Below are 26,069 nucleotides of genomic sequence, written 5' to 3' on the forward strand. Positions count from 1 at the left end.
GTTCCATGTTGCAAAATGTAAGGTTTTAAAATTTGGAAAACAAAGATAGGATGCAGAATTTATGCTTGGTGAGGATATATTGTTGGAGGTGGAAGAAATAAGAGATATGGGGGTGATAGTGGATAAGGATCTGAAATTCACTGGACACATAGCCAGAATTGTGAAGACAACACAAAGGCTTCTGGGAATGATGCGGAGGACACTGACGTGTAGAGGTAGGGAGATTCTTGTTCCGTTTTATTATGCTTTGATTAGGCCACACATTGACTATTGTGCCCAGATTTGGTCACCTGGTTTTCAGAAGGATGAAGAGATGTTGGAAAGAGTCCAAAGGCGACTGAGTAAGGTAGTCTCTGACCTCTGGAATGTCGAGTATGAGGAAAGATTGAGAAGATGCAATTTGCAGAGTCTGGTGGACAGGAGGAAGAGGGGAGATATGATAGAGATCTTTAAGTTGGTAAGGGGTGTTGTTATAGGATCAATGCTGGAGAATTTCTATAGAAAATAGTGGGAGATTGGGAAAAACCAGAGGTCATCACTGGAAACACTGTATAAAGGGGGTATCTGGGAAGTTCTGATAAACATCAGAACAAAAATTAATTAATTTTATGTCTTCTTATATATTCTAAAAGAAAAAGAATTTATTACAATTTGAAATGTGGGGTTTAAAGGGTTTTACGATATGTTCTTTCTTGTGGTTATATCAGTTTCATTATATAATTTTTGTTTTATGTGTTTATCAGAACTTTTCAGACCTCCCCCTTGTGTGTGTATTTTATTTATTTATTTTTAGTTGAATAATGTAGTCAAGACCCTTGTCCATAGAGCTGTTGCTGCTTTTTTGAATACCTTCCTCAAATGGGTAGGTATCGTAAACTATTCAAAAAGCAGACTTATGTATAAACAATAATTACAATTGCTTTTAGGATAAAACAGTTTATTGATTATTTGGGAAGCAAAGGAAAAACTAATCTGTTCTAAATAATGTTACACATACTCAAACATCAGTTTTGCTCAAACTATATTATGTACATTTTCCATGGCTTATTTCTTCATGATACTGTCTAAAGCGCAGATAACTTTTCAGGTTCTTCTCTCTTTAATTTGATGGAATAAGCAGTGACTAAATATAATGGTGGGTTAGTTAATTACTATAGATGATTGGTTCAGGATTGAAGTTTTTGACTAGTTTTAAATAAATCACTGTTTTTTTTAACAATTTTTATGGTTTTTAAACAAAATTTAATTCATGCAATTGCTTTTTTTTCAGCACAATGTAAAAGTCTGAACCAAAACATAATTTATCGACTTTTGATAAAATGATGTGCAGTGCTTAAAGTTGTTAAGCCTATGAATTCACTTTCTTAAGCCTACACAGACACATTCTTTACTCTCATAATAATGAGCACACAGTTAACACGTTCGCTGCCACGCTACTTTGGCATGATCTGTTCCTCTACGCCGAGCAGTTTTCCTTCTTCAAGGTCAGTACGATAATCTCGTTACCGTAGGTAAACGTCCTACGAGTATACTCGTAGTTGGCTTGTACAGAGCATATACCTTCTATGGGAATACACAGTTTTGAAGCTAGCCCCACAAGCCAAGCATTTTCACTTCTTCAAGGTCACTACAATAATCTCGTTCCCGGCGGTAAGCTTCCTACGAGTATACTCGTAGCTGGCTTGTGAAGCAGGTTTACCCACTACGAGTATACTCGTAGTTGGCAGCGAACGTGTTAAAATAAAATATACATCCAATCACTATATTTTTTTGAACAGACTTTTCAGAGAGTTAGTGCTTTGGTCTTGCAGTGTTGCTTATTGAAAGTTTTTTCACTTGTTATGCCATAAATTAAAGATGGCAAGAAATTATATTCTTGATTTTATGCAAGGGTAAGCAAACAAAGTTTGCACTTGAAGTAATTTTGCAACTGGGCTACTTGTATATAGAGGCTAATGACTTCACATCAATTGCCTTAGTATCCCATAATGTAACATGCATATCCTTACAGACATAATGCTATGCATTATGGGAAGGGCCACTACCCAGACCAGTTTCAACCTTTATTGAGGTCTCATCAGTGGGAGCCAGACCCAGAAGTGATACCAAGGTTGAAGTAATGCAGAAGTCATGTTTCCATATACAAGTAGTCAAAAGGTGTCACACCTTATTCCTAAAATACTCTGTATTTTAGGAATAAGGTTGGTATCTTTAGCGTTGGTATCACTTCTGGATCTGGCGCCCATTGATGAGACCTCAGTAAAGGTTGAAACTAGCCAGGGTGGTTGCCCTTCCCATAATGCATAGCATTGCACATGTCCATAAGGTTATGTGCATTACATTATGGGATACTAAGGCAATTGATATGAAGTCATTAGCCTGTATACACAAGTAGCCTGGTCGTGAAATTACTTCATTCACAAACTTTGATTACTTGCACTTGAATAAAGGATGAAATCAAGGTTACAATTTCCTGACATCTTTAATTTATTTGCAGTGTTTCTTTTTTCAAATACCTGAGTGAACTGCTAACATATGCTCATGAATATTAATTAATCAGAATTGACTAACCATACCAGTGACAATTTGCAGGATTTATTATTATTATTTGACACTTCCAGGGAGTCCAAGGACTTGAGGAAGGGCACCTGGTCTACAACTCCATCTCCACCATTCAGTCATCAACTGACTGCAACCACACCAATGCCATCTACTGCCAATCATCCCTGGTATTCACAGACAATCACAAACATCCATGCCCACGGCTGGATTCGAACCCACAGCCTTTTGGCTGGAGAGCAGATACGCTATCCTCTCAGCCAACCAAGCTAGCTAAAAAATTTCTTTAGTCGATGACTAGAATTGAACTCACAACACTGTCTTAATCATTATCAGAAATCATTGTTTTAATAGAATGATTGCTTGCCTATTTCTGTTTCACAAAACACAATATTTTAGTATTCTTCTTAGCTCATGCTGGGGAAATATAATGCAATTTTTATATGTGTAAATTTAATATTTAAAGTTTTGTATATCCTGTTATGCAAATGCTGTCCTCCAACAACATTATTGTATTAGGTTATTACTCTTTATGCTTTAAAAAAGAAAATAAGCTTTGTTATGACCAAAAGTTTGGCTTCAATTAGTACCAAAATCCTTGTTGGTGTACTTTCCGCCCCTCTAGAATTGTTAAGTTTTTCATATCTTTCTGATAAATGTTGAACATTTGAAATTCATAATTAATCAAATTAATTAAAAATTGATTTAAATAGTATGCATTTGTTCTGTTTATATATATACATTTTTTTCTGAACATCATTTATTCTTTAAGTTAGCTGAAAAATATTATCAGAAAATGAATTTTATTTTTATTGTATTTATTAGAAAATCAAACTTAACTGTGGTTAGTGTTCACCAGACTAACATACCCCCAAGAGAAAATGTTTCTTATAATAAACAAACACAGACTACGTCAGTTAATATAGATAGAGAAGGTAAGGATAGTATTTCATTTTATTAAATAAAAATGTTTCTTCGTATACTGAGTTTATTAAGTAACTTTCAGATTTATACTGTCATCTGAAATGAAATTTAACATGACAGTATGCAATTTTTGTACATATGTACCATCAATTTATTTATTTGTATGGGTCCCCCCCCTCCTGCCCACAGTTCTTCTTCCATTCCTTGGTTGAGCCCTCCTAGTGAGGGATTAAGTATGTATTTTATGACTGTAGATCTGTGTGTGTGTGTGTGTGTGTGTGTGTGTGTGTGTGTGTGTGTGTGTGTGTGTGTGTGTGTGTGTGTGTGTGTGTGTGTGTGCATGCATGCATGCATGTTCACGGGCGGTTTGCCCTGAGGGATGAAAAACCCTCTGCCTCCTTATGAGACTGATAACATCATGGATAGGAATCAAACCCAGGTCTTTCCAAATAAAGGGCTTTGTCTATACTGACAGAGCTATGGAGGCTCTTGTACCATCATTGGATATATATAGAATAGTATGGTAGTAGTAGTATATGAAATTTAACATTATTACTAACCTCTTATCAACAGTTTTCCTCCAAATTAGTCTATTTCTCAGGAATCGAATATCAGAACTTATATTTTGGTCTTTTAAGGCACTTCTGACTATCGATCCATTTGGATCTTGTCTAAGTGGATTGATGTAGTCTTTATTTTTTTCTTTTTTTTTTTTTCTGCCATGTTTTATTAACTTTTTCTTTCCCATTCTGTTTGAGTGTCCATACCACATGCGATTAGTCTTATACATTCTGAATGCTGACATTGTCAAGTAACTTTCCAATACTTTCATTTTTAACATGATTCTGCCACTGATGCAATCTGTTTATTTTCCTAATTTTCATCAGACCTTTCATATCTGTGGTCTTCAGCTTTTGATAATGAGTTTACTTTTAATCAAGTTCTCAGATCCTTAAGTTGGTTGGTTTGAACACTGTCTTGTATAGAGCTAGTTTAGTGTTTTGATAAATTTCTCTCTTATTCCATACATATGCAGCTGATTTCCCATGATACCAGCTTTGCTTTGTTTCAGTTTTCATTCAGTTTTCTGTTTTGATATTTAATGTGGCATCTTGATGAAAAATTATGTCTAAATAGTTTTAAGTGTTAAACATGTAATGTGTTTCCCATGCAGGATGTAGCTGATGTTTTTAATATTTGTGACTTATTTCATAGTTTCTTTTTATTGCTGATTCATACCAAATTTATTACAGTAGTTATTCAGTTTAGTCATCCAGTACAAGCCTGTAAGGAATCTTGCAAGCATGTACTGGATTTCTTGAAAGTATAATATCTGCATAAAGTAAAGAGCTGAGATTAATATCTCCCATTTTGATGTTAGGCAAATGATATTTTCCTCATAATGTGATCTGTATAGATCAGTGGTGTTGACTAATTTTTACACAAGATTCACTTTTCTAATAAATATCCATATGCAATTGACTTAATAAATAAAGATCGACGTAATAAAACTTAATAACAGTTTTAAAAACTGTTAAATAAATTTTCATCCTTTGTTCATTTTTCAATGAAATTATCATAAGTAATTCTTCCTTAATGAAAAAGTTTTCATAAACCAGTCTAATCAAAATAATCCTTTGCGATACATCAACTACAACACCAAATTCTTTGAATTGAATTCTAAATGCCTGACAATCCTTGATGTCTTGCAATGATTGTTCTTTTAAATTAGAAGCTATTTCATCCACCCGTAATGGCACTGTATTGTGAGATAACTGTTATGTTGTTGATGGCAGAAACTATTTCTGACTTATTTTTGAAGTCAAAAAACAAAGAATCAGCCACTTATAAAAATGCTTTTTTTGAAAATTGCATATCACTAAATGGTTTCTTATTTTTAGCAAGAACATAACATAATCAGTAGGATGCAACTGTAGCCACCTTTGACTTTGATATTTCTTTAATAAAAATTGATTGTTGAGCTGAAAGGCTTTTTTTCTTTTCTTTTCAGTTCTTTAAGCTGCTACAAATCACTATTTTGTGGATAGTTAATTTCATAATTTCCATGTAATATTTTAAAGTGTTGTTCCAGGTTTCCTTTGTATATGGTAACACAACATGAACATTACAATTAAACAGCATTTGTCTTTTATCATAACAAAAAATAATGTCTCCCATTCATGATAGTGATATGTTTTCTTCTTTTTTGGTGGTGTCCGTGATGTTAAAATTTTTTTTTTTAATAAATAAAAAAATAAGAATAATATAAATTTATTCACATAACCAACACATGCTGTGCTTTGTATATTAGCAAACGGACTTACTGTTTCTTTGCATTGCCTGTTATGATTACTACTAGCTGGTGCTTGTCTGTTTCATAAATGTTGAATAATAGTAGTGGAACAGAGTTGCATACAACATGTATTATATGGCTATGTGAGTTGTGAATCCATCAATTGGAATTGTTTAAGCACATTTATTTCTAAGAATGGATGTACTTATGGTAATATTATTAGAATGCAAGCAGTATCTTGCTTTGAATTCTACCACACAAATTTTTAACAAAGTGCATTCTTAATAATTAGTCTTAAAATAAATATATGAATACATTCTTGGCAATCAACTAAAATTCTTTATCAACATTATGAACATCGCTGATATACGAGGGTGGTCTGAAAAGTTCACAGCCTAACAATGAAAAAACGAATTTATAATTTCAACATTTATAATTTATAATGTTCCAACAATTCGTTGTGCAGATCCCTTAATTTTCCCATTGCCAAAACACCTTTGTGGACAGGTGCATTGTCCTGATGAAAGATGATCTTTTTCTTCTGCAAACTGGATTTTTTCTCATGAATTTTTTTGCTAGTCTGGTTAAAAGATTGGAATAATATTTCCTGGTTATTGTTTTACCCTTTTCAAGATGATTAATCAACAAAATGCCTTTAGCATTCCAAAACACTGATGCTATGACCTTTCCTGCTAATGGAACCGACTTTGTCTTCTTTCGCGCTGAACAACTGGTTTCTGTCCACTGTTTTGACTGCTGTTTGGATTCTGGTGCATTGTCCTGATGAAAGATGAATCCAAGTCTCATCCATAGTAATAAATTGACCTACAAAATCAGTTTCATTCTTGTTAAAAACACTGCAAGCACTGTTCAGAGATTTTCATGAAAGTGTGTTTTTGATCTGCTCTGAGCAAGCGTGGCATCCATCTTGTGCAAAGCTTTTTCATTTGCAATTCTTCATGCAAAAATATATCCTACACATTCTTTTGAAATGCCTGTAGTCTCAGCAATTTCATGCACTTTGTCTTGCCGGTCATCCAATACCATATCGTGTATTGATCAATGATTTCTGGTGTTACACTTTTTGGACGTCATTCACGTGGATCATCTTCAATGCTGGTATGGTCACGTTTAAACTCGGCAGCCCATGTCTTAATTGTCAAAAATGAAGGAGGAGAACACCCATAAACTTTTATGAACTTCGAATGAATTTCTTTTGGTATTAAAACCTTCTTTTACAAAGAATTTTATAGCCTCACGATACTCAATTTTATCCATTTCAAGGGATACAGACAACACTTTTGCTTCAGACAGATGTATAAAACAAACTACTTGATAGAATGACTTGCAATTTCACATGGATGCTTATGACATGGATGTACCAACTTAGAAAAAAAAATCTTGCTGATAGTTTTGCCATCTATGGTCAGGAACTTTTCAAACCACCCTCATAGATGAATAACAGTGAGATAGTGTGCACCTTTGTCTCGGACCTGATTTTCTTCTTGTACTTCTTCAGTTCTAACTGCAGTCTTCCATCTACAACATATAACTGAAGCATTTTGAACAAATTTTATCTTTGCACCTTGTCACAGTGAAAATCTGATCCCACCCATATCTGTTTGTCTCTGCTCATCAAGGTATATTTCAATAACCAAGTGAGTTGATGAGCTGATTTAGCTACTTTTGTAATGTGGCCCCTAAACTTCATCTCCCTATCAACCAACACTCCCAAGTCCCTGTCCTCATCAATCTCCTGGAGTACAGTTCCACCAATGTGGTATACTGCTGCTAATCTTTTCACCCCAAAATGCATATCCTTACATTTTGTCACATTAAATTGACATCCATTCCCCAGAACTCCAATCTATCCAAGTTGTCCTGCAAGATTTTGACATCTTCTGCATTCACTATTGCCCTACCCAACTTTGCATCATCAGCGAACAAATGAACTGTTCCTCTTAGATCCTTCCCTATATTGTTAATGAACAAATTAAACAGCAGTAGTCCAAGAACAGAACCCTGCAGCACACCACTAGTCACAGGCTGTCTTGGACTCTACTCCTGAATAAACTACTCTTTGATATCTCTTCATCAACCACCCACCTATCCATCTCGCCAACCCTAAATCCATTCCCATATATTATAGGTTACGGATTACGGGTAAACCCATTACCCTTGTCTAGTTCAGCCGTCACTGTGTTATAAAACTTGAGCAAGTTACTCAGGCATGATCTACCCTTCACAAAGCCATGCTGTCTCCTGTACAGTATCTCATATTCATCAATCCATTCCTGTATTTTTCCCTTGACTACTTTCTCCAAAACCTTGACAATGACTCCTGATATGCTGATCGGTCGGTAATTTGCAACCATAGTCTTGGATCCTCCTTTATGCAGTGGAACTATTTTCCCCTCTTTCCACACCTTCGGGACTAAACCAGACCCGAGATTCAGATTAAACAACATGGTCAAGGGCACTGATAATTCTTTAGCCGTTTCACGCAAGGCCCGTGCCGATATACCATCCAATCCCACAGACATATTTACATTAAGGTTCTGTAATAGACTATTCACCTCCACTTCATTCATCACAATTCTCGTATAAACTAATGGTTCCTTCATTTTTTAAATGTCGTCACCTGGATGATATATTTCTTGCTCCGTAACTCCACTATATCGGCTGATTCAGTGACCTCCTTACCATTGTCATTCATTTTGCCGTATACAATTTTTTTTGCTTGCAGCATATTGAAAGAACTGTTTGTGATTCTCTTTAGCTTGCATAGCTAGTTTCCTTTCATAATTCGCTTTTGCTTTTTTTACCACACTCATTACCCTTCTGGCCTGCACTTTATACCGCTCGTGTGCCTGCAGGTCACATCTTTCTTTAAATTCCCTCCACAGTTGTTTCTCTTTTTGCAGCTCAAGCTTAATGGTGTTATTCATCCATTTAACCCCTACTTGTTTTACTATTCGGACCCTAGATATACAATCAGCCATAACCTCCTGTAAATGCTCCTTGACCACTTCCCATGCTCTATCGACATCCAGCCCATGCAGTTTTACATGCCATGGCACTGATCCAAGCAATTTCCTAAGCTTGTCATACTTGCCAGCATGGTAATTCCACATATCTTAATCGAAAATTCCACACTTTTAACCACCTCCCAGGTCAAGACCTTATAATCACTCTCACCAATAGGTGGCAGCATGGTCATATTCATTACAGTCAAATTCTCAGACGCTATTACCAGGTCAAGCACTCTCACACCCCTAGTATTTTCAATTACATGCTGGCTCAGATAGTTATCCCTTAATAATTGAATAAAATCCATTTCCTTCCTCACATGTGTCCTCTCCTCCTTCCAATCAATGTTACCATAGTTGAAATCCTCCATAATAATTACCCTCCTTCCACTTATTTCATCAGTTTGTTTATGCATACTATCTTCACCGTCTATTCCATCACCTGGTCTGTAGCAGCACCCAACTGTATATTTTATTCTGCCAGTCTCAATCTCGCACCAAATAGCCTCAAATGAGCTCCTTTCACTATCCTGCAATACAACTTCAATTCTCCTTGGCTGCAGTTCATCAGCTATCATCAATAAACCCCCCCCCCCCCCATTTTATTCTCTCTGTCCCTCCTAAACACTATAACCTACACATTCTATCCCACTAACTATATCATCTTCCGTCAGCCATGTTTCACTAATGCCAATAACCTGTGGCCAGGAAGAGCCAATCAAGGCCAAAAATTCTTCCTTCTTGTTCCTAATACTCCTGGCATTAGTATACATGAAATGCAGTGATCCCTTTGTCCCACCACTATCTTGATGCGTTATTCTAAATGTCCCATTCCCATTTTTTGTCCTTAGTGCTGGCTCGGGTACATTATATACATTCTTACACTCAATTGTCTCACTGATGTTCACATATCCACTCCCTCCTCCCTCCTTGGTAGTTCTAGTTTCCCTGGTTCTGCTCATCCATTTTCACTTCATTCAGCAACACTTTTACCAGTTTCCGCACACGAAATCCATTCAAATGCAGGCCATCCATCTTGTATAAATCCTTTCGCCCATCAAACTCATTCCACACGTTCACTAATTCCACACCACACCATCTGCATAACCTGCGCATAATGTCATTTGCAATTATGGCCCCTTCTAAACTCCTCTCTGTCATACCGTGGCAACTAACTCACCATTATAACTCTGTCACTCTTTTCTTTCGCTACCTTTAACAATACTTTCAAGTCCTCTCTCATAAAAAATTTATCTCCTTTCAATTCATTCGTACCAGCCACAACTATTAATTCTTTCACCCTCTGTTTTTGCGCCCTAATACTCTCACTTACATCCTTAATTTTCGCACGTAAGTATGATTTAGTTAAACTCCCATCTGTCACTCCTCTTAATAACGAGGCGCCATATAACACTCTTTCCTTCATTTCAGAAACTCTCCCACTCTTACACTTATTTTTCCTTTCAAACACTTGTTTATTTATGTTAGCTGAATCACTCTGGAAGGAGTTTTGCAGGTGCTCTAATTGCTGCTGCGCATTTTGTAGCACTGCGTGCAACCTAGCGATCTCACTCCCTACAAATAATTCCTCATTTTTTTCGTCATTCAAACCATTTTCTCCCTCTGTATAGTTGCTTTCACTCTTTCTTTGATCACCACCATCTTGTACAACATCGCAATTCCCTATCAAGCCACTATTTTCACTGACATTCTGGCTTTCTTCAACTATAACTATCTCACAACCTGACACATACTTCAACTCCTCACTTTGCTTACACTTTCTGCACATTCTTCCACCATAGTGACAACTTTCAATCCAAACTCCAGCCTCATTCGGGAATGCATACATCCCACATACATCACATTGGAGTTTTTGAACAAAGGTGTCGTATTTTTGGATGCCATTATCTTACATCGCATTGGTGCCATGTGCTATTCTATGAAACGTATCATTAAAATACTAAATTAAATAAAGCGGAATTCATACCAAAATCACACAGACACAACAAGCTACCAAAATTAGACAATATTACGTTATGATTTAAACCTATATTCTAATTTTCACTCGAATTATACTTAGCTTTTGGGAGCTCTCTGAAAACACTACACACTGTGTAGCCCTCTAGCGGCGACTTAGTGCAGCTAATATTAAGTATATATAAATAAGAGAAGTGAAAACTTCATCGCTAATATCTAAAATAACACTTGTTATGAAATATAATGGAAGAAATCATGAGTTTGTAGATAAAATATTTCAAAAAGTACATTTTCCCCACTTCTGAATAATGTCAATTAGGTGCTGACATATGGCAGTCAACACTACTAACCAGATCCCCCCCCAAAAAAATGAAAAAAAAAAAAAACTAGAAAATTTTCCAAAAATCTTTTCCTAATTAAAATTATTTTTTTTTTTATTTATGTTGTGTCGTGTCTTCTATTTCTATACTACTTATGAATTAGTAGTCACATAAGGTGGAAATACCCTATAGCTCTCGGTAATCATGGCTGCTGTGAATGCAAGGTGAACAAGGTAGAGCTCAGGCGGACCGAGCACTACTTCGTTTGCCCGGGGCAATCCAGAAGAGATTATGTATTTGCTATCGCTGCAGATGCTCAGTCATAGGTCGTATGCAATGCGTAGTGTGTATTCTCAAATTGTCTATTCAACTCGCCCACCCCCCCTCCCCCAAGATTAAATCCCGAGTGCACCACTGCCCTTAACAGAGCAAATTCTGTTAGAACTGCTTGTTCAAAGGTATTAGGTAGCAACCCTATCACTAGACTTTTTCAGCAAAAGGCTAGTAACCTGTCCTGGAAAAATTTCATATACTTTCAAGTTTCAGCCAAAGAAAAGCCAGACTGTCAGGGGAAACGACCATGATTCAGGAAAAAGGTAAAGAAATCTGGAAGAAGGAACATATAATGTAAATTGCAACTTGGAATGTATGGAGCATCACACATAAAGAAGAGGAGGTTGATGAACAACTAAACCAAGTCAGTGTAAAGATATGTATATATAGTAACAGAAACAAAGAAAAAGAAAAAAGGTACCAAACAAACCAATAACTATATGCAATCATTACGGACTAAAAAAACGAGAAGAAATACCAAAGGCAGTTATAATGATACAGAAATATATGAAGAACAGCACTGTATATTATTATTACTAGACTGTGAAAGGCTAATAGAAATTAGACTCAAATCATGAAAAGGTCACATAACAATAATCAGGGCATAATCATTTCCTGATGTTATTTAAAGAAATAATAATAAAAAAAAAACTTAAAGGATTTTTATGGTCCAGTTTTTGAGCACATCGCTTGCAAAATGAATTAAAAGTACTCTTTTCTTCTGATGAATTTGCCAGGAAACCTAGTAAATTTTTTGAAAGAAAATCAACTTCCCATTGCATTCAAGGAAATTTATAAGTTAACAGAACTTGTGATGTTGATTCTGAGCCCTGTTGCTAGTCGAGCATTCTTTTTCAGCTACAAAGAAATACGTATGTATTATAGAAAAAGACAATCACAGGAAAGGCTATGTGGCCTCAGCTTAATCGCTATTGATAAGACATTGATGATGGAACTGAAGGGAAAAAACTTCATTTTATGATGATCTGCTAACACAATTCCTAGGAAAAACATGAGATTGGAACATATGTGTAAATAAGTAAAACGTGTTATTTCAGCCTTTCTTTGATTCATTCCTGAAAAATTATAATTTTCCAAGTGATTAGTTTTTCTGATTTCTGTGTGCATTATATGGGTGTATTTAAAAATCATATCAAAATTCAAATTAACCATGTCTCACTCTAGTATTCATCATCAAATTCCTGCCATGTACCCTCAAGGGGTATACAGGATATGATAGTACTACATGAAAAAAATTACATCATTACTAACTTCCTATCTACAATTTTCCTCCAAATCAGTCTGTTACTTGTCAAGACTCCAACATTATCAGATCTTATATTTCTATCGTCTAAAGCACTTTGTACCGTATCAATCCACCTATATCTTGGTCTTCCTCTGGATCGTTTTGCTGCCAACCTGGCAGAGAACACTTGTTTTGCTAATCTTCCTTCGCCCATTCTGTTTAAGTGACCATACCACCTGAGATTAGCTCTGCTAATGCATTCCTGGATGATTTGCCAATGATAATCTAATCTCACCACAAAGTGTGAACCCTTTGAGAAATGGCATGCGTGAAGCATAGCTATTGTTCAATTGACCTTTATGTATTCCATGTTTAAAATTGTATTAACACGTCTCATTCGCACCGGGGTGTCTACCGTTCCCTTATTTCCTGGCAAGTACTAGCTTTTAGCATAGTATGCAACTACAAGGTTGAGTGGTCGCATTTTCACAAAGCTTTAGTTCCATCCAGACACTTAAACACAATTAGCATTTAAGTGTCTGGATGATATCAAGCTGATTTCAAGTTATATATATATATATATATATATATATATTTATTTTACTTTTCATAAATTGAGTGCTTTCTGTATCCAATGACTATTACAAACAGCTGTTACACATATCTCTGGAAATGAAAATTTGAAAGCAGCTGTTAGACAAATGCCTTTAGTTAGTTTTTCTTTAGTTAGTTTTATTGCCACAATAAATCTGCTCCGTTTGCATAGTCTGCAGGAGTAATGTTTCATTAAGTGTGTCATTCAATTTGTCTTTAATTATGCTAATTGTTCCTAAAAATAGTGCACAAATGTCCTGTATTTAGTGATAAAAAAGCCACTTGTTTTTCTGGCTTCTGCAGTACAGCATCTGTTCAAATTGGAAAGTTTTTTAATGTATAGGGGCATTTTCATTCTGTCTTGGAAACAACAGAAGTAGTAAAAATTTATCAATTCCTAAATAAAAATGAATACTTTTGTGTATTATGAGAGGTTTTTGATCTCCACAAAATACATGTGTGAGATATTTATTATTGATAAGACAGAAGAGCCGCTGACATTAAAAAAAAACAAAACTAGTGAATGTAGGATTCCCAAAAGTATCGATAATTTCAATAATTAAAATTTCATACATATGCCCCAGTAATTAACTATTTGATAATATCCAAATATTTCATCTTAAGTGTCATAAGACATCATCAGTACAGTTATTAAGCAACAATAGGAATTATATAAAAAAAAAACAAAGCACAGTGTGCATGCTTACATTGGAATCCCTCTATATAGACAATAGCGTGTTTAAGGATTAAAAACTATTGGGCTGTAATTAAATTAAAATATAATTGACAAATTTATTTTATACAATTGAGGATAACAATTTCCCAGACTTTTGGGACAGTGAGACAGTTGTTACGGTTAAGATTGGGTCTGTGACCTAAGGCTAGAACGCTTTCTTTATACAAATGTTCATGTTTATATATGGATCTATGTAGCAGATTGGTGTTTTGCCATTGGTTTGTCGTTTGGAGAAGGTAGCAAGTTGTGAATTTGGTTGATTGGTTTAGAGGTAGCAGCGAGTTTGTATTTCTTCATAATTTTTGACGAACATTCAGAGATGCCATATATCAAAGGCATACTATGTATATATATATATATATATATATATATATATATATATATATATTCATTTTTCTAAATTAACTGACTTAAAACTTAAAGAATTATAACACAATGACATTTATTTGAAAAAATGCAACATGTTTCGTCAAGAAGACTTCATCAGGCGATAAGAACATAGAAAGATATTAAAAGACACGAAATTAACATTGACACACTCTAAAGCTATACAATTATAAAGCCTTATACAATTATAATTATACAATTATAATTTCATGTCTTTTAATATCTTTCTATGTTCTTATCGCCCGATGAAGTCATTCTCGACGAAACATGTTGCGTTTTTTCAAATAAATGTCATTGTGTTATAATTCTCGGGTTTTAAGTCAGTTAATTTAGAAAAATGAACATATCCCAACCCCGAGTTAATAGTACTAATCACACACACACACACACACACACACACACACACACACACACACACACATATATATAAGGCAAATATAAATACGCTTGGCAGTGGTCGTGTTATTTAAAGTAGTGCAAGCTAACTTAACCCTGATGCTTTAGATTGCACTACTTAAAATAACAATTAAAATAACCTGAGAGCTTACGAGGATTTTATTCTCTTAAGTTCTCAGGTCAGATTTTGGAAACTTTCATGGTTTCTTCAAACAGTAGGTTTTGAAATAATATTGGATCTTTAATATCCACTATTTCTATGTAATTTATTATACAATTTCTTGGCTTGTGCCATATTTTAAATTTTTCATTTTTTTCTTCTCCCAACTTATCATATATCATATGGATTCATTCAAGTGCCGACAATCTGGAGCATTTGCGTGACCATTTCAGCTGCATGAAAGGAGAAGAAAAAGACCTATTTTGCTAAAGTGATTACTGTAAATAACTTGCATGGTTTATGCATCCGTCGACATGCTTTTAAGCAGTATACTCTAAAAATAAGCAATTATTGATAAGCCAATTTTTTCATCTGTAGTGATATATAGAGATTATAAAAATTAAGATATTTTAGAAACAAAGCGTATCGGAAGCATAACTTGGTTATTTGCATCCTTGACAAATTCATAGCTACATGCCTTCTTCCAGTGTCCCATTTCAATAAAATATCATGTTACTAGCACCTTTCTTGACACTGGCTGAACTATAGCATTCCTGGATAACAATATATCTCTTAGCCTTGATGGGAGAAACGTTACTAATATAACAGTCGAAGTTTCTCAAGATATTACGTGTGATATAACACAAGTTAACAATAATTTAGTTAGGAAGGATGAACATTGATTTATTTGCCAAGCAACTTTCTTTTGCAATAACTTGACTTTAAAAGTTTATATGCAGTTAAACTGCACACTACATATTAATAACAAACATGTTTAATTATTGTTAAACTAGCACTTCATTTGTAAAAAGAAATCGGCAAAGAACACTGCTTAAGTCAGCATGGTGAATGTATTGTACTGAAATGAATAACCAGTGTGAAGGAAGTTGGCTTTACAATTTGAAGTGCCATGGTGCTTTTATAAAAGTGGAATGCTCAAAAAAACATATTTGTTTATACCGAGAGCTTGGGAGGGGGGGGGTAAATGAACACCAAATAACTTCTTGATGAGATAGCCAGAAAAAAGCAAACATCACAGAAATAAAATGAACAAGTTAGGTAGCTCTAACGTAACAACTGCTGTTACTGCAGTGATTCATTTACTATAATCTTTTTTATTTTTTCCTCTTAACTCTAGAACCTAGCAGAGTGGGCACTATCATCTGCTTACCACACACACACAGCAAGAGAGAATATATTTTAATTGTGACCATTTTGAATTGCATTGCCTTTCAAAATTTGAAATGCACATTGCTGTTTAATTTGTATGTAAATGATATCTGGAGAGGTCTGAATGGTGATGTGCAGTTGTTTGCAGATGATGCAAAGTTGGGCAGAGCTATCAGGAGTAGTGTGGATGCTGTAGCTTTGCAAGAGGACTTGAATACACTGTCTGAATGGGTAAATAAGTGGGGATGTCAATTCAGTGTCTCAAAGTGTAAGGTTTTGAAATTTGGGAAGCAGAGATGGGGTGTAAAGTACACAATCAATGCAAATATCTTGGAAGAGGTAGAGGAAATGAGAGATCTGGGAGTGATTGTAGACAAGGACCTAAAATTTCGGGGACATGTTACTAAAATAGTGAAGACAACACAGCGGATAATGGGAATGATGCGGAGGATATTGACTTGTAGAAGTAAGGATGTTATGGTTCCTTTGTATAAGGCTTTGATCAGGCCACATATGGATTACTGTGCACAGATCTGGTCACCTGGTTTTCAAAAAGATGAAATTGCGTTGGAAAAAGTTCAGAGGCGATTGACTAAGGTGGTTTCTGGTCTCTGGAATGTAGAGTATAAAGACAGATTGACAAAATGCAATTTGCAGAAATTGGTGGATAGAAGGAGGAGGGGGGATATGATTGAGACATATAAGCTGTTGAGTGGTTATTACCAGATTAACGTCAGGGAGGTTTTGCACAGAATGGGTGAGGATAGCAGGAGAACAAGAGGTCATTCCTGGAAGCTGTATAAGGAGGGTGTGAGCAAGGGAGTGAGGAGCAGGTTTTTTGCATGGAGAGTGGTGAGTGATTGGAATGCTTTGCCCGAGAGTGTGGTGTGTGCAGAGACAGTGAATATATTTAAGGCACAGTATGATAAACTGTGTGTATAACAGTGGACCTCCCACAATGAGTCTTTGACTCCATGGAGGTTTTTATAATAATAATAATAATAATATTTTAAATGCTATTTCTTTTTTTTCTGAAAGAGTACAAAAATAATTTATTTTTATTTTATATTTTTTTGAATGAGAGGGGATTTAGAATTTTCCATTTGATTGAAAGGATGTAAGTTATATGCAGTTCAGGAAAACGTCTTTCCATTAGAAGCAGAATAAATGCAGCAAGTCAAACTACTGTTTTTGTTTATAGTTTGTTCTGATAAATATTTCTCCCTGCTTTGGGAATCTTTTAACAGCTAACGTTTTTTTGTTTGCTTGTGAGAAAGACATTATGCCGAAAATGTTATTTATTACTTTTTATTTATTATTTGTATTTCTTTAAACTGACATAACCAAAATGCTTTAGTGGTTATGTTTTGATTTAACAATAACACAAGATGCATTTATAGGCCCAGAGACTGCCTTGAGGCCAATAATCCTTCAAGTTATTATTATCATTATTGTAATACCAGTCTTATAAAGTTTCGCTTTACAACAGTCCGCTTATACGATGCTTTTCAATTACAAGTCGCACCCATTCATACGAGGAAGGGGGTGGAAAGTTCTGATGAACATCCAGAACAAAGATCAGTTAATTTTAGGTCTTCTTATATATTCTAAAAGAATGCATGCATAGATTAGAACCCCTCTACATACACAGTCACATGTTCATGGTTTAAAACTAATGGGCTGAAATTAGAGCTAATTAAATTTAAAATTAAAATATAACAGTTGCATTTATTTAATACAATTGAGGATAAAAAATTTTTACAATTGGATGAAACATGACTGAACAGGTTGGTGTCTTTCTTTAAGCCATGCGATTCAGAATAATTTTTTGTTTCTGAAAATTATTCTAAATATTTCTTTTGTGTACCTGACGTAAATGAATGCTTTATTTACATCATTTACACACATATATATGACTACTTAAAACTTTATTTAGCCATTACATGCATTCTGCAAATGATAAAAACAGCAGTGATTCACTATACAGTGAAATTCGCTATGCGGCGGTGGTTTGTAACGTGTTGTACGACTGGGCATGCATGTATTATTATTAGACCTCCCTGCACTCAACAACTCATGGGAGGTCCTGCTTTATACACACAGCTCATCGTACAGTGGCTTGAATGCATTCACCATCTTCTCCCACTACATTTGCAGGCAATGCATTCCAACCAACCTCAACTCACCACGCAAAAAAACAAAACAAAACATTTTTTGCTCATTTGCTCACAACCTTTTTATACAGCGTCCAGGGATGGGCTCTTTTTCTCTCCTGTATCCATCCATTCTATGAAAAAGCGATACTCATTAATCCGATAATTACTCCTTAATAGCTTATGTCTTGATGACGTCCCCTCCATCATTCTCCTATCCACTAGACTCTACAATAACATTCCCGCAATCTTCATGTTCAACATTCCAGAGACTAGAAACCACCTTAGTCAATCGTCTTTGAATCTTTTACAACATAACTTCATCTATTTGAAAACCAAGTAACAAAATCTTGGCACAGTAATCCATATGTGGTCTGAATAAAGCTTTATACAGTGGATTCATTACATCTTTATGCCTACATTTCAGTGTTCTCAGCATCACAGACATAATGTGCTGTGCTGTCCTCACAATTTTAGCAAAATATCTTCTCAACATCACAGATCCCTTATCTCTTCTATGTCCTCTAACATATCTTACCACCATTCTATATTCCGTTTCCCATCTGTGCCTCTCAAACTTTTAAATCGTACGAGCTTGTGCTGAATATTTGTGATAATCACCGTGAAGGAATTGAGGTAGAACCACCTAACTTACTCATTATTCTACATATTTCCCACGAAGTGTTATACATTTATCACAATGATGCTGCCATTTGGAATCCTTTGAGAAAAAAAGCCTTTCCTTTTTTTAGCAAAAAAAAAAAAAAACAGCCCTTAGCTGCAGATATGACTTCATCGCCTGTGGTAATTTTTGTTCCTTTCAAGTGTTTTTTTTAAATTTTGAGAATTGGAAATCGTCAGATGGGACCAGGTCTGGCGAATATGGTGGGTGAGGCAGACATTGAAAGCCCAAGTTGTGTACTGTCTGTTGGGTTTCATAAGCAGGTGCATTGTCCTGCAAAATTAACACGTCTCTGCTGAATCCCATCCTTCAGTACCTCCTTCAATTCCTTCGGAGCTGCTATAACACCTTCCCTGCTGAATTTTTGGTTGAAATATCTTTGACTGTGGAGAACTTTGGTGTCTTCGCTCCATTGACTGTTGTATGTTCTGTAGGTCATAGTGACGAAGCTATGTTTCATCAACAGTCAGAATACGAACCAAAAATTTGCACCCGATTTCTCAGAAATGACCATAGATGTTTTCTCTTTTGGTTGGCATTCAGACATTTGAGGGCACACTTTGCTGAGAATTTCTGCATGTCCAGATTTTGGTGGATAATAACCCCAACTCGTTCCTTAGATATCTCCAGAGTCTTTGCAATGTTTTTGGCTGGTATTTGTTCATCAAGGATCATGGAATGCACTGCATCGATGTTTTGGTGTGATCGCTGGGGAAGGTCTCTCTGAGCTGGTAGCATCTATGCTTCAGGATGCCCAGCATTCAACTTGGCCATCCATCTAGCAATTGTTGGTTATACTGGGGGCATAGTTCCCTAAAGTCTCACACAAAGTTTGGTGAATCTCAGTTGGGAACTTTTCTTGCAGTATGAAAAACGTGATGGCCCGCACCTCCATGTCTTCGAATTTCTTCAAAATCTCTAACATGTCTTCTTACATATCCTGAATGAAAAATAAAAAATTATTACAATTTGAGGAAACGTAGGCATTAAAGGATTGTAAGACATTTACTTCCTTTTGGTTTATATCAGTTGCTTTAATATCATTTTTGTTCCAGGTATTCATCAGAACTTTTCAGTGCCCCTTGTGCAGCTTGTTATGTTCAACTGGTCCTTGGGCCACACCACTAGTGACTTCCTCTTCTGGGATATCGTGCCCCCATACCCAACTTGCCGATACATGTCGGACAGCCAATCAGTCGAGTGCACACTAATGTATTATCCAATCCCATCTGTTCCACTTTAAATGCCAGGTTGTTATTTTGCAATCTATCAAAGGATTTAGCAAAATCTAAATATACCACAGTTTATGCATCCAATTTTCCCAATTCACCTGACTGACTTTTATAATAAATAACTATACTGCTAAAACATGATTTTCCCTTAGTAAACCCATGCTGTTCATCAAAGAGAATACCTCAAGACACATGTTGATATATCAACAAGTCCTAGATGCTGATTGATATTGAGTTTTGTCAATTCCTCATGGATATCTCCAAATCACTCACCATCAGTGTTCCTCTTCCCCACTGACCAAGTTCTGCAGGATGTTATTTTCATGAGGATGAAATACCTTTATGAAATGTTAACATCTCTATTGTATCAGTGAATGATATCCACTGAGACCAGTATAGGTAGTTAGTTAACGATCCTTCATATTGCCCTGCAAAAAATCACTTTCCCAACGAAGTCTGATAAACAGTAGATTACTGTATATAAGTGACCTGAAAGATATATTCCTCTCAAAACAATTCAAAACAAAAAATTGCACACACACATCTTCACTCTACATGCCTTATAAATCATTTTTCAGTGAACTGTATTTTCGACGAATTGTGATTTTTCAATGAATTCTTGTTTTTTGATCAATTGCGTTTCGATGAATTCTGTTTTAAATCAACTGATGATCAGTGAATTGCTTTTTTGGGGAACTGCATTTTGATGAATTGCTTTTTTGATTAACTATTGTTCGATGAAATGATTTTTGATGAATTGTTTTTTCGATAAATTGTTGTTCGGTAAATCGTCTTTCGATAAACTGTTTTTGGTGAACTCTCTGGATACCCTAGATGGGATCCACTTCTCTCTCTCTATGGGCATTTGTAGGATACCTGGGTTGTAAATTGGGATATCTGAGGATTTTGTTTCCCATATTTTGGGAAGTTTCTTGCATTCATATTTATTTAAATTCAGTTGATTTCTGAGTTCAGCTGCAGATTGCAAAAACAGTCTTTTTTTTTTTTTTTAATTTACTGTGGAGCATGTGACTCTTTTCTAGAAGATCCTGTTAGTGGTATTATCCATACATGGTCTGCAGGACCAGATTAACTATTTCAGATGAATGTTTTGTGTTCTCATCTAAACGGATGGTTTTAGATGGCTGATCTACTTGTCAGTCCAAAGTATGTCAACTTGCAAGAACAGCACTATATACTTCAATTGCTGAACTTTAGTGGACTGGATAAAGATAGCAAGTTTCTGGTGTGGCTTAAAAGTTGTGCAAAGGTTGTATTTTTTTTTTTATAGACCTGGCTATTTTTTCAGATGTACCTCGGATGCAGGAAGTGGCATTCCTGAAATCCTTCTGAAGAGAAGACTTAGGATTATGGAAGAGGATTGATTATTTTTTTAAATTCTGTAAGAACTGTAGCCATTGAGTAGGAATATATTGTTCATATAGTTGAGTTCTGTTGAAAGAGTTCCACTGGAACAAAAATTGTAGGCTGTATAGGTTAGTTTTAATGATGCCATATTGTTGAGTGTGATGGTGGTGGGAAAGTTTGTGAATATATCTGCCTGTGTGAGTGGGTTTTCTGTATACAGTGAAAGTTAAGTTACCATTTGGAAAGTGCATCACTAAAGTGTCCAGCTGCAGGATAAACTGTTGTTAATTTCCTTTTCCATCATAAACTGGATTTTTGGATGTAGACTGTTGAGGTGACAGAGGAAGGAGTTGAATGTACCTGAGCCTTGAAGCCAAAAAAAAAACTTCTATCTGGCTATGTATTGAGAACACATGATCCACAATACATAGCCAGATAGAAGTTTTTTTTTTTGGGGGGGGGGTGATTGATTCTATGGCTTGTTTTTCAAAAGGTTTTCATGTAAAAATTGGCAGGTGGGGGTGAGAGGAGGGGAAACTCATAGCAGTTCCCTGTGTTTGTAAAATTTGTTCTTCCAAGAAAAATATCCAGAATTGATGGCAAAGGAAGAGTGATATAAGATATCAGAAGGGAAAACATTTTTGATGAGTATTAAGGGTGTCAAAGCTTACCAATATATCTGTAAAGTTAGATTTTCAGTAGCGGTTTTGAAATGGCTGAAGTTTTTTATATAGAATATAGCATGACTTGGGTTGGAACGTTTGCTAGCTGTTTTGATAATGTGTAGTGTGGGGGAATCAGTGGCATCTCCTATAAGGTCTTAGGGTACTTGGGTGGTTTATGAATGTTAGGTAAACCATATATTGGCAGGAGGGGGGACAAGGACTAAAGGGTGTGAGTTATTTTGTGGTGTTAGGAAGCCAGTAAGCTTTTTTTTTTTAAATTTTATTGACCCGTGTTTTTGTGGGATGTAAGTAGTGTGGTCTTGGAGAATATTCTCCATTCTACGACTGTAATTCACAATCATAATTAGGGTAAAGGGTTAAACAAGGATATAATTTCTTGGTGAGTTTAATTTATTTTGTAACTAAGTGAAAAATCTTCCTACATCTAGGATATCTTTGTCTACAGTTTTCATGTTACTATTATCATCTCATTTTCCTTTAATAATGCACTTTTTGTTTCATTTTTAATCTTTTTTCAGTAGCCTCTAGGATATTGTGCTCTTTCTGTGTTTTGGGATTCTATCCACAAAATGTCATAAATAGGGGTGGGCCAAGATTATTATTTTTTCTATTTTTATCAATTACACACACACACACACACACACACACACACACACACACACACACACACACACACACACACACACACACACACACACACACACACACACAGTGTGCCTGTTAAGTAATGAGACAACAGATTGTTATTATATCAGAACAAAGAACTATATTTGGAATTGTCAATTACACAGATTCAAAATAATCTCCCTCCAACCCCACACAACATTTACATCTGCCACACAGGTGTTTGAAGGCACGGTGGAAGTCCTGAACAAGAACCTCCTTCACTGTCAGGGTCACACCACATTGGATGTCCTCGATGTCGCTGAAGTGCTCCCCTTTCAAGGGACACTTCATCTTTGGGAAGAGGAAAAAGTCTGCAAGGAACCGAATCTGGCAAATAGGGGTATGTTTGATCACACAGATAGACATTGGTTCCAGGAACTGCTTTATAAACAGCGCACAGTGCATGGGTATGTTGTTATGCAACAGAAACCAGTTGTTGTTGTGGAACAGTTCTTTCCTGAAATTGCATGTGGTTGTACTGATATTGCATTACTCCTAAACAGTACTGACCGTTCACTGTGTTGCTCTCAGGAACAAAGTCGCAGGAGATAATTCCAGCAGTGTTAGGGGGAGGGGGGAACAATGACCATTGTCTTGACATGTGATTTTTGCAACTTGACTTTCTTCTGCAGGGGAGAAGATGTTCCACGCTATTCCATGTTCTAGCATTTCATTTCTGGATCAAACTGAAAACAACTTTCCTCACCAGTGACAATTCTTTGCAACACATCATGATCTGATCAACTACGTAGATGAAATTTTGACATTATGCAACTCGGTACTTTCTCTGTTCATGTGTCAGCATGTGCAGCACAGACATCAAACAAATCTTCCTCTTGTGCAAATCTCTTTGCACAAGAGGAAGATTTGTTTGATGTCTGTATGTTTGATGATCAAACATACCCCTATTTGCCAGATTTGGTTCCTTGCAGACTTTTTCCTCTTCCCAAAGATGAAGTGTGCCTTGAAAGGGGAGCACTTCAGCGACATCGAGGACATCCAATGTGGTGTGACCCTGACACTGAAGGAGGTTCAAATTAGGGGGAGGGGGAACAATGACCATTGTCTTGACATGTGATTTTTGCAACTTGACTTTCTTCTGCAGGGGAGAAGATGTTCCATGCTATTCTATGTTCTAGCATTTCATTTCTGGATCAAACTGAAAACAACTTTCCTCACCAGTGACAATTCTTTGCAACACATCATGATCTGATCAACTACGTAGATGAAATTTTGACAATATGCAACTCGGTACTTTCTCTGTTCATGTGTCAGCATGTGCAGCACAGACATCAAACAAATCTTCCTCTTGTGCAAATCTCTTTCTAAGATTAATCTGGCTGTTTCCTTACTGACACCATGCTGTATAGCGAGTAGCCTAGTGGTTATTTGCCTATCGTGGACAACAATTTCCCTAGCTTTCACCACATTTTCATTTGTCTGTGCAGAAACTGGCTGTCCACAGCATGGTTCATCCTCAGGGACTCCAGCACTCAGATATTCATCACTAAATTTTTTTAGGTCTTGGTACACTTCTATAACAGTTTTTTCTAATTTGCAGTAAAAGTTTATTGTAGCTCTTTGCTCCATGATGCAACTTCTGACATGCTCCACTTGCTCACTCTTACTTCAACAGTTGCCACACGAAAACTACTGCATCACTCACTTGAAAGTTGCACCTGTGATTAGAACACACTCTAGCAGTCAAAACTATAGATATATTTGTGACTTTTATTCAAATGACTGTCCTGTAAATAATCAGTCTCATTGCTTAACAGTAATGGGCATATAATATATTTGTATTTTTTATTTATTTCTTGCATAATCTGGAAACTAGTCTAGATACCAAATGTGAAGCTTTTTTTTTTCTTTTCCCAGCCATATTAGGCTTTGAATAAGTGGGATAGTGGTCTCGCTCTGGGAAATGAAATTTATCTATCACATAAAGACATTCACAAACATCCATGCTAATGGTCTGAATTTGAACCCACAGTCTTGGTTGGAGAGTAGATCTGCTTATCACCCAGCCAGGCTAGCAAATTCCTGATATTTAAATTCTCTATTCTTAGGAAAGTCTTCCAATGACTTCTGTTATTATTTTTATATACAGCTTAAATTTTTCTTTGTATTCTCTTGGGATATCTGCTGACTCGTTTGCTAGTAACTTTTAATATGCTCTATTCTTTTCAAGAGATCTATATTAAACAGGTGTTGCAGTCACTTGCATGATATCTCTAAGCTCCTGTCATAACATTATACATTACATTTACTATATATTACTATTACATTACATTATTTACTATTATTACATTACTATACATAACTATGCATACTTACTGCAGTATGCGTGAATTTCACGTTTGGTTTTAATTTCCATTTTACATCTGAAACACAATTATGTTTTCTTGATCAAAGAGAGTAAGTGCTTGTTTTGCAGATTTTAATGTTGCTCCTTCCCCCAAACGAATGCTGTTCATACATTTACAAGACTTCGTGCAATTCCTCAGTGATCAGAATTATACATTCTGATTTTTATACAACAAATGAGTAACTCCACAAATTCACTTTAAACATATGACACTGATTAAGAGAAAGCAGATGCTATGTCTGCTTTCTCTTAATCAGTGCCTGTTCTGTCAAGTTCCTACCTTTCTGCTCTTATTCTTCATAATAGTATAATGATTTCATATGAATATCATTATCAATTTCCTAATATAATATGTACCTATAAAGGGTGCACAAGACACTATCACAGTACTGCATGATTAAATTTACATTATTACTAATTTGTTATTAACAGTATTTTGCCAAATTAATCTCTTACCTGTCAACACTACCGTATTGTTATGTATGTTATATTTCTGTCTTCGAGGACACTTCTGACTGAATCGCTCCACCTTGATCTTGGTCATCCTGTAGGTCTTTTTCCTTCCATCTTGGCATCAAACACTTGTTTTCCTTAACCTTTTACTCTCCTATTCTGTTTAAGTGACCATACCACCTTAGATTAGCTCTGCCCACATGTTCTTAACTACTAATAATGTCAAGTTCCTTCCTAATATCTTCATTTTTAATATTCTTTCTTGCAATGTTACATGGTGCTCAGCATTCATTGTGTAGAATTTATGGAGACAGAAATACACATGTTAGAGCAATTA

General features: G+C 35.7%; 1 protein-coding gene across 2 annotated transcripts in view; it reads left to right on the plus strand.

Annotated features, from left to right (window-relative positions):
* LOC150093788 (cytoplasmic dynein 1 intermediate chain 1-like) overlaps window positions 1-26,069 on the plus strand; it is a 479,575-nt gene that overhangs the window by 60,239 nt on the left and 393,267 nt on the right. For both annotated transcript variants that reach the window (XM_090413194.1, XM_090413193.1), the window contains exon 4: window positions 3,385-3,494. In XM_090413194.1, the coding sequence (XP_090269320.1) occupies window positions 3,385-3,494 (110 nt within the window). The remainder of the gene's footprint in view (window positions 1-3,384; window positions 3,495-26,069) is intronic.

This window comes from Typopeltis vanoorti, chromosome 23 (genome assembly GCF_054136105.1).
Source record: "Typopeltis vanoorti isolate ZY-2024b chromosome 23, IOZ_Tvanoo_1.0, whole genome shotgun sequence".
Taxonomy (NCBI): domain Eukaryota; kingdom Metazoa; phylum Arthropoda; class Arachnida; order Uropygi; family Thelyphonidae; genus Typopeltis; species Typopeltis vanoorti.